Consider the following 10,885-nt stretch of genomic DNA (forward strand, 5'->3'; position numbering starts at 1 on the left):
GTATTTACAAATAAAAATTAATTCATACTTTTGTTTTGTCTGTTTATTACACTTGCTTTCTTCAAGGCAGCAAGCTTATTGAATATATGTATTTAATTGGATAAATTGGAGGATAAATGAAAATAACCTGGTTCAATAATAATAGACCAATGTGACGGTGTCAATTTCTCTTTTTAGGTTTAAAACGTTTTAAATTGGAGGCTGGAGCTCCCGCCGGCACTCCTGCGTAATGACGTCATGCGTCAAAGTGTCCAAGTAAAGCTGGCCTCATGCAGTCTGGCCTGTTGCATTATTTTACAGCATTAAATTAGCAGTGTTTATTTTGTTTTACAAGTACTGTTACATATATTTGCTGTTTTTTAGTCCAGAAAAATGACAAAGTCCAACTTTGTTGACCTGGACCGTTTTATGGAGGAGTTTCTTCAACTGGAGCGGGTAAGTTATGCTAACAGGTGTTTCGGATAGAGTGGATTCTCTGTTGACGTGTGACCAACTTCCTTTAGCTTCCTCTGTTGCTGGTAATATTAGCAGATTTCAAAAACCTGCCGAACGCTGTTTAACCGAATTTACAATACAGTTTTTACCTTTGGTATATCTTACTTTATCGTCCGCTATTACTAACTGCAGCAATGGAAGTCGGTCACCAGCCAACAGGGAAACCGGCCAATCCGAAACACCGGCGAAAGCCTTTGCTATTTCGTTAGCATTCAAAGTAACCTTTATGTTTATACACATATACAGCTTAAAATATGGTTGTGAATGTGGGAGATGCGTTTTATATGATGCTAACCTAATGTATATGTTTTTTTGTTTGTTTTTATTGAGCTAGTTTGATTTTTAACAACACGGCTAGCCTCACCTTAGCCTAGTTTTTCTCATATTAAGGCTGTAAACGATATTATCAAAACTAGTATTGCGTATATTTTCTAAATTTTTAAAGCGAAACGATGGCGCAGAAGAATGCTTTAGTCTTCTGGCAAGTTTATCAATGTTTCTGGTATAATAATGATATTGAAATTGATTAAAATGTATTTGGTAAGGCTTTCAAAAAGCAAAAAATTTATTCAGATTTTCATATTCAAGAATTACTTTAGAATGTATTCAGCTGTCAATATTTAATTTTCACACACCTGTTCTATTTTTTAAATATATTTAATAGTACCCACCCACATTTACTACATATAGTGAAAATTGAGTCACAATTAAGTTCTTGAGGCTTTTCTGTTTATTTTTTTTCTTAAAAACTGGGTTTCCTTTTTCAAAATATGAATGAATATGTTGAGGACTTAAGTAATCCCTTGGAGGCATAAAGTGATGCAGAGATGCATTGTGATGCATTTTAAAGACATTAAATGACTGATTTTCATTTGTATTTTGGTACTTGGAGTGTAAAAACGTGCATAACACAACAGCTGTCGGAGAAGTTTTGTGCAATTTTGCAGTATTTTGTACCACAGTGTTTATTGAAAGTTCTTTGTGTTGAGATTGTAGTCATTTTAAGTAGTAATTGTTTTGTAAGAATGTAGACATTGTCATCGGGTATCCTCTATGCCACAAAAAAGAAAAACGTAAAAGTTTAAATTTCAAGGTTATTATGACTTTATTCTACCAGTCCGGCCCACTCAAGATGAATACTGAACTGTTTGAGGCCTCTGAACTAAAGAGGCACTGTTAAATATGATAAATGGCCATGCTTTCTATTTGTTTTGTACTTTTAAATTGCAGTTCCTACTAGTTTGTACATTTTAATTAAACCAAAAGACAGAGAAACAAAAAAACGTAATGAAGAATGAATGAATAAGGAGTGATGGGTGTTGAAAAATGATTAAAACCCAGACAAGATCATTGATGTTTTAGATAAATACGATAAAAGCATTCAGTCTTTCTATTTATGCATGAGTCACTTTGTTTTTGTCCGACAGAAAGTGAATGAGATCTCTGGTCAGAACAGCATGTTGGAGGTCATGGTGGAGGACACCAACAGGAACATGACATACTTGGAGAGCAAAGAGAAGAGTGTGGCTGAGGGTGAGTGTTCCGCTCTCATTTCATGTCTGCGTGTCTCCTCCTGGTGGCGAAACAGCTGAATTACAATAATCTGTTTTTAAGACCCAAGGGTGTCAAACATAAGGCCTGTGGGCCAATGGGTGCCAATCTGGCCCGTAAACTTTAGAAGAAATCAAAATAATTGATTAGTTATCATGGAGACTTGAGTAGTAATTAACAGTAATCAAGAATTTGTAATCAATTATTGACTAAATGAATATGAAAGTTAGACAGGTGTTTTACCATAGTTGACTTCAAGCCATATTGCAAGAGCGGTTGACTTAAAGGATCTGAGTTGAGGAAAGTTAAGACATGAAGAAATGTAAAGTGTACTCAGTTCAGTGACGTTGCAGCAGGAATACATTTTTATGTTAAAATAGATTAATGCAGCTTAGTGACCATAGATGTGGACTGAGCCCAGATGAATTACCTTTCCATCCACCTTCTCTGCATGTCAACATATCTAACCAATCAGAGGGAGCCTTACTGCAAAAGAGTCCCGCCCACCAGGCACACGTGGGTGTGTCCCAAACAAACTAAATTGACCTGGCCAATCACAGCTGATGTAAATGAGGGGGTGAAGAGAAGAAGCAGTGACATTAATGTCATGTATGTTATCGACACCTTGCCCCCTGCTGCCTCTACCCCCGGACTTCTGGTCACTCTTGTCACTGAGCAGTCAGACTGTGATGGTGTGTTGCAGAGAAGGACTTCCTCCTGGTGACTGTCAGCAGACTGCAGCAGACTCTGCAGGAGCAGTGCAACCTCAGAGGTAACCGTACCGTCACCTTAACATCACCTTAATGTCACCTTAACATCACCTTAACATCACCTTAACGTCAACATACTATCACCGTAAAGGTATACAGGAGGATTTTCCCGAATTTTAGGAAAGAACCGCCCTCTCCACCGTTTGAAAAAAATGCGCATGCGCAACGCTGTACCTGCTCCCGAGACGGAACGCCTACTAAAACGCGTGCGAGAGACATGCACGAGCCCAGTTCTCCTCGTGCACGCTCTGTTTACAAGTCACAAGTCGGCATCGCTCACATAAGCTCACTTTACAAGAAGATTTGCACCAGAGGGGGTGAAACTGTGTAAAAATGTCCGAGAATAATGCGTCGGGTCGGCCACCGGCATGATGAGGACCGTGTGGAGTGAGCTGCGCGCAGGGACGAGCACGTACGACGGGCTTACGTCATATATCACCAGAATGATTGACAATTGGGAGGACTAGTTATTTTGATGATCCACCCGGAAGAAGAAAATCCTCTACTATACCTTTAACCTCAACTTAACATCACCTTAACATCACCTTAATGCCACCTTAACATCAAAATACTATCACCTTAACATCAACTTGTCATCACCTTAATATCACCTTAACATCACCATAACATCACCTTAATATCAACATAGCATCACCTTAACATCACCTTAACATCAACATAGCATCACCTTAACATCACCTTTACATCAACATAACATCACCTTAACATCACCTTAACATCACCTACACCTATGTAATATTGGAGGCATGGAGCACTACTACAGCAGGAATCTCATTAACGATGAACATGTAATGAGGTGATGATCATCTAAAAGACAAGTAAATTGACACAATTCAATTTTGCAGGGTTTCCTAAATTACTGAAAAAATGTGTTTGCAGCTCTGCTTCATATTTCTGACAGGGTTGTGTTTGCCTCTTCGACATCATATTTGATGATTCAATCTAGTGTGGAAGTAGAATCTGGCGGCATGAAGCCCGTTAACATGTAAAAATACATAAATTAGTCGCATCATTGTATATAAGCCGCAGGGTTCAAAGCATGTGGAAAGAAATAGTGGCTTCTAGTCCAGAAATGACGGTAGTGAGATTATTTTTCTATTTTATGATTTATAACAAGGTGGAAAACGGCTTCAAATCTGAAAAAAAACCAACCTCAAAACACAGCTTTCAATTATTCTAATGTTAACCAATGTATCGTACATGTTCAACATTTGTGAGAACATTTTTAAGATGATGAAAGTAGAGAATGTGTCAGAAGTACAGCAGCATCAGCCTTTAAACTAAAACAATGTAATAAGATAAATATTCTCACCGAGAACCTCAGTTCTCTGGAAGTGGAAATATTTGGATCTTTTCTTTTATTTCCGTGTGTCTCCACTGAACATTGGCTAAAGATTGAGTAAATTGCGTTGCAGTGAACGTGATCAACGATGTCTCTGTGGCGTTTCAGCGGAGAACGAGAGCCTGAAGAAGGATGCGGCGGCCGCGAGAGAAGACGGCGAGAGAGCGGCGGAGGTAGAAAACACACGGAGTCCCGTCTCCGCTCTTGTCAGCGCCGCCCCGGGACAAGTTTGCTCGGTGATGACCTCCTGCTCTCTGCAGGTGGCGCAAGCGGAGCTGCAGCGGCTGCTCTGTAAGCTGGGAGCAGAAGAAGAGAGACACCAGAGGGCGCTGGAGGCCGCGAGGCAGCACTGCAGGAGGGAGGTGGAGGAGCACCAACTGGAGGGCGTCGCCAAGCGTAAGACCAGTTCCACACACACACACACACACACACACACACACACACACACACACACACACACACACACACACTACGTTTCCTACCTTCCTACAGAAAAGTCTCCTCTGCAATCGTTTGGAGTTTTAATAAACTCACGTTTATGTTCAACGACTTTATTTCCAATACCACTACAAAGACATGATGTAGACATTTCTTCATTTTAAATTAAGTTTATTTATATTACAACCATTTTAATAAACGCTACTTAAGCATTTTATCTGCATTTTTATAAAAAAATAAAAAATGTTGATTTCATACAGTTGATTTTGATGAACAATTTGATTTATACTTTTCCAGTATTTATAATTTTATTTGCGCTCTTAGAATTTTGTAAAACATCTATGGAATTTGTCAGCTTATTTTTTTTTCCATTTAGTAATGTATTTACATTTGTATCTTTACTTTGATCTATTTAGCATTTTTCTTCATATTTTTGTATTATTATCAACGTATTTATGCTTTTTGCATTTTTAGCATCTTTTTAGACATATTTTAAAATTCTTATTAACACATTTTATTCACTTTAAAAAATATATATTCTGCATTTTTTTAATACTTTTATTTATACAGTTTGTTAGCATTTTTGATTGATGCTTTTCTTCACATGTTGGTGTTTGTGAGACAATGTCATTTATACCTACGTTAACACTTGTGATTTTATTAATAAATTAAACTAGGCAACTAAACTTTTTCTTTGATTTTGGGCTAAAATAACTGGTAGATGTGTGAATTTATGACTTTTTTTGTTAATAAAATCAATTAAGAACAACTTTGAATTACTTATTACTTATTATTTATTACAGTTTTAACCACTGTAACCTGTTTCCTCTGTAAGATATTATTACTAATTATCGTTGTGATTATTAATGCCACCAGTGTGCATGCTAACCTGCTGCTGCTGCTGCTGGGCCTCGTGGCTGATTTGTTTTCTAGTGGAAGCGAAAGAAGCTGAAATGATGAAGCTGCTGGAGACGAAGGACGCAGATCTGGAGGAGCTGAAGAAGAGGATGAAGGACCAGGAGCGGGAGCGGCAGAGTGAACTCCTCAAGTTACAGATCGAGGTGAGAGACGGACGTTGGCCTGATGGTGGGACCGTGAGAGGAAATGTCGCTTTTCAACATCATCAAGCTTCAAATGGGTTTTATTCACTTCGTTGATTTGCTTTGTGAACCTTTAAAGAAACGAGATCGTCTTATGTTTTAAGAAATAATCACAGATTAAAGTCATTCCAGTATTTTTTTTTTTTCCAACGATCCTCTAAAGGTGCAATTCTTCAAAACCATAGACTGTAAACGGAAAAGGTTTTAGTTTTAACAGGGTTTTTTTTTCTACAACATATAAACTGTAAAAAAAAAACCAAAACATTTAAGGTTAAAAAAGAAAGGGATTTTATTTAATGATGTAACATAATGTTCTGTATTTCGGATCTTCATGACTTAAAAGATAAAATTGTAAAGAGTAAATTTGTAAATGAGCGTAGGACATTTCAGCTTTTGTGTATTAAATCTATAAACATGAACGGTGGAGTTCATGTTAATAGATTTCTTCAGAGTCGTCCACACAACTCAACACAGACCGTCGCTGATGCTGCCATGGAAGCGAGTGACGTTGTTGCTATCAAACAGCTGTAAAAACACCCATAATGCAACAGCTGTAGGAGACTTCCTTTTGTACCATATCACTATATTTCGTGCCAGAAGGTTTCAATGAAATTGGCTTTATGTTGAGACTGTACTGTTTGGTAGTAAATGCTTGGTTTAGTGAAAATATGGACATTTCCATCACGTATATATTTTGCACCACAACAAAGAAAAACTTAATGTCATTTTAACGGCAGAATGTGAAATAATCTGCTCGTTTACTCATGGTTATCTTATTGTTCTTAGAGAGACCAGCTTTGATTTGACTCTGCGGAAATCTGTTGTATTGCATGTTACCGTGTCAAGACTATTTTCTTTCTTCTTTTTTTTTTTTAAGTTGTCATATCAGTATCATTTCCTTCAGTGGTGTTTTTCTCTGTTTCCTCAGTTTGGTGCAAAGTTGGCCCGGGTTCAGTGGAACCAGCAGCCGCAACATCAGGGCTCCCAGCTTATCCCGCAGAGCGTCTTCAGGAGGGTGAGCAGAGCTGTTTACTTTCTTTAAAATTAGAATTAAAACCTAAGGTCTGCTGGTTGTGAGTCTGTGAATGTCAGTGGAGGCCGCCATCGCTGTTATTGTCCATCTGCCTCACACATGTGCAGAAGAAGTATTTCCTCCGGGCATGGCGCACGTGCGCAGCGCTTAAAGAAAGTTTCACTTTCCTCCATTAACATGAAGACAGAGTGTTTTCAGAAGGTTGCCTTTCCCAGCGTTTCCATGGAAACGGAGCTGGAGCCCTTTTCAGGAAGTTTTGTTTTGGCAGATTTCAGTTTACGTACGCTATGCGGGTGGCTCTTTCCTCTTCCCGAGTGTGTTTGTGTTTGTGTTTGTGTTTGTGTTTCCTCAGAAGCTGCAGGTCATCCAGGAGGAGATGAACAAGGAGATTGCGGCTTTGCGTCAGAGAATCAGAGAGCTGGAAGAGAACCAGCTCGCCGGCCTCAACAACAACAACAACCACAACAGTCGCCTGAAGAGAAGACGGCTCTCGTTTCACCCGGCCGCCGAATCCTTTAACGTTAACGAGCGAGTGCAGAAATAACCGGAGGCCGCCTCGCTGACCTCGCTCGGTCAGCCGTGCCTTTTTTTTTTTTTTTTTTTTCTGCACCGTCACGCTCGGCTCGCCGCTCGCAGGTGAGCGGCGAGCCGAGAGCACACTCCCGACACATGCCGTGTCCCTGTCTGCAGCTTTTAATCCAATCAGCGGCGAGGAGGAGGCACGCACTTCTCAATGAACCACAGCAGCGCAGGGCCAATCCCATTCAGGGCTTTACTGCGCTTTAGCTCATTCAGCGCAACCGTTTAACTCCCCCTGTGGTTCAATGCTGATGCAGTGCAGAAGGTTTTGGGTTTGGCCTCAGCATGAACAGTTCCAGGACAAGGCTTGGCTAACGGTCACCTTTTATATATTTATTTGTTTGACCGCACTCTTACTGTGTCCTACTGGTTTTCTCAGGGAACCCAAGTCCTCCTCGCACTTTCAAATGACTGGATTTGTTGGATAAAATGTAGTTCAGGTGTTTTAAGCTTTTATTATTTCTTGTCTAGCTGCAGTCACTTCAGAGCTTTTCATTTATTTTTACTTGTAGAGTCTCGTTCCAAAGAGAAAAAGCCGGTGTCGTTCTTCCTGTTGGTTTGAGATTGTTGCAGAGAACAAACACTGACCAGTAAAGGTTTAATATATTTACACTATTTATTTGTTGAGAGCGTTTTAACTGTTGAAAATGGTTTTCTTGGAGCCTCAATAAAGTTGCTGAATGTGAAAGGCTTGTGTTTGGTCACTCCTGTTACCGGTTATATCCGAGTAACTGCTTTATATTAGTGAGATCGGAATGTAAGATGTGAACAAGTTCAAAGTCACTTCTCCTGATAAATGAGCCTTTTCGTTCCAATAACATCCACATTATAGATCAGTGGTGTCAAACACATTTGAGTTCAGGGGCCACATTCAGCCCAATTTCACAATTTCAATTCAAGTTTCTGGTGCGAAATACAGTGAAATGTCCAGGAAACTCATCCTGACAGCATGACTTTGAGGCGAGTTTGATATCGAGGAGCTTCGACTGTACTTGGAAATCCAATCCTTCAAATGAATAATGCTCAAAAAGCACGTAACCTCCCAACTGTATGAGCCACGCAGCTCGTTAACGAGCGCCTGACGCATCACTCAAAGCCGTCGTCTATGAAGCGGCGTTTTAACTTTATGGCTTATTTGTTTTCAGAAATACATTTCTGGAAGCCGTATATCCGAAGCCCGTATCTGAGCCGGGGCACGGTGCGCCCCCGTTGAGATTGTGTCCAGTATACTTAACGTCTTATGTTTTTGTGTCAAATGTACTTAATAATCCTGCCAAATGTGTCAAATATACTTTGAAATCCAATCTTTCAGATTAATGACGCTGAAAGAATAGTCATGGCCGAGTTGTCCGTTCACTGATGCTCACAGCCACAGAGAGCAGCGATTATTTACTTCACGCTAAATAAGTGAAGTACACAACAACGAAGTGACACTGAAAGACGCATCACTCACACTCTAATTTTTTTTGTTTTTTATTTATTTTTGGGTTTTTTTTTTTAAGGGGGGGGGTTGAAGGTTCCCTGCTCCAGTCTTTTAATCTTGCCACAGGTTTGGATAAAGGTGTTTAATCCTGAAAACACAGAAGAAGACATACAGTTAGAAACAAAGACATTTCTGCACACTAAGAGGTTTACCAACTCAGAGGGGATGAAGTGACTGGTTGCAAAGGCTGTACTCTGTAAACACATATTACCGTACAAAAGAGTTAAATGGGTTTAACGTGGCCGAATTTATGTAAACGGGTGGTGGACATATAATCCCACTGAGCCAAGTGAAAACTTGTAAAGATTCGCCAGTGTCAAAGTGTGTGGGTGAATCTGTAAAAGCATGAAAGTTGGAAAATGTTGCAAAAGACTGGAGCCAAGTTGGACTCGAATAAAGAAAAACTATTTGAATTTCAGAGGTTGTCATGACAACCTGCAGGTTAGCGACTGGGGACTGATTGAAGTTGGTCTCACGGTGCAGTCATAGTAGTAAACTAATGGTGAAATCAAACAAGCCGCCGTCACGAGACGAAACGTGATCGGACTAATCTGCAGAACGTCCCGGAAAAACAATGTGGCAGTCATGGATTTCCGGAAGGACACCGAATCGAACGCACCCCAAAGAGTTCCTGTGATTGACGACCTCCTGCCGTCTCTCCTTCAGATCTGGACTCAGCTTCTCCAGAATGCCGTCGACGCAGTTGTCCAGCGCCTTGCACGGCGTCTGAGTGTGGATTCCCGTTCGACAGACGGGACAGAAATTTCTCTCCCAGCGCCACAGGTAGATGCACTGATGGCAGAAGGCGTGGCCACAGTTCAGGATGCGGGTCTGCCGGGAAATAACAACATGAGGTTATAGTTCAACTTGTTAATCCCGCAGGGCAATTGTCATTTTCGTCCGACTCGTCTCAAGAGTTCAGCTTCTCGGTAAAAAAAAACCAAACAAAACACTGTCAAGAAAGCCAACTTCACCTCGATGAGAAACTCGGTGCAGAAGGTACACTGCAGCTCATTTTCCAAGACCCCAGTGACGTCTGCCACCACTTGGTTTTTCTGCGCCTCTGCCTGCTCTTTCTGTTTCTATAATAAAAAAAGAAGAGGAAGAAAATCAGCAAGCTGCTGAAAACGTACAGTATAAAGAATAATCAAATCATTTTGACTGTACCTTGAGTTCTTGGTTTTTGGCCAGCAGAGCTTTTCCAAATCTTTGTTGAGAATCGATGACTTCCTGCATCGCCTCTCTTTCCTGATGACGTTGAAGATGCATTAAAAGTAAGAGAGCAGATGCACTTGTTAAGTATGTTAGTGCCCTGCTAAACAGTCAGGTTTCTTTACGTAAGTACAACTTCAATGTGTTTCTCTATCGTTTTATACTCCGTACCTCTCGTAAGGCCTCTTGGTACTGATATTTCAGAAGCTCCTCTTGCTGCTGCTTCCTTTTCTGCTCCTGAACATGGAAGAGGTTACATTTGGATGTAAGAAAGAAGGAAAAAAAAAAAACGGAACCAGTTTCCTGGATAAGCTGTTATTAAGCACAACGACTCTACAATATGCATATGCTGTTACTAACAACTCTTCAACAATGTGAGGTGGCAACATGAATCATTTCTGTCTTCATGGCAGCCAGTTCTCATTTCTTCTTGCTTAAAGATGTCCGTCTCGAACAAAGTCTCACCTCGAGCTGTTTGCTACGCGCGTCTAAGGACTTCTCAAATGTTTCTATCTTCCTATGGACCGTCTGCAGGAACTTGTCTTCCTCCGCGACCTGATCTCCTCTACGCCTGTGCCTTCCTTCCAGCAAGGCCAGCTGATGTTTCAGCGTCTTAATGTTCTGGCTGAACCTGAAAACAAACAAAACTAGAATGGGCACATACGAACGCACACCTTCCACCAACGCTCATCGATCTCTTAAATAGTTAGTTTGGGAGAAATGAACGCAGTTGAATGGTTAGGGTTTTTCTTTTTTTTTTCTTTTCTTTTGACATGGCGGCTTACATGTGCAGTAGGTCTTGGGTGTCATTTTCACCAGTGTGAGGTTGGTCCACCTCTTCCTGCTCCAGCTGCCGCAGCA

At 40.5% G+C, this 10,885-nt stretch overlaps 1 protein-coding gene across 1 annotated transcript; it reads left to right on the plus strand.

The window, feature by feature from the left end:
- Positions 1-372: 372 nt before the first annotated feature.
- ccdc152 (coiled-coil domain containing 152) lies at positions 373-7,294 on the plus strand (the record flags this gene model as incomplete). Its single annotated transcript, XM_080509947.1, has 7 exons — positions 373-435; positions 1,923-2,028; positions 2,750-2,818; positions 4,288-4,575; positions 5,551-5,678; positions 6,646-6,732; positions 7,103-7,294. 7 exons carry the CDS (start codon positions 373-375, stop codon positions 7,292-7,294), a joined length of 933 nt encoding a protein of 310 aa, XP_080366073.1.
- Positions 7,295-10,885: the final 3,591 nt, after the last annotated feature.

This window comes from Blennius ocellaris (genome assembly GCF_963422515.1).
Source record: "Blennius ocellaris genome assembly, chromosome: 15".
Classification (NCBI taxonomy): domain Eukaryota; kingdom Metazoa; phylum Chordata; class Actinopteri; order Blenniiformes; family Blenniidae; genus Blennius; species Blennius ocellaris.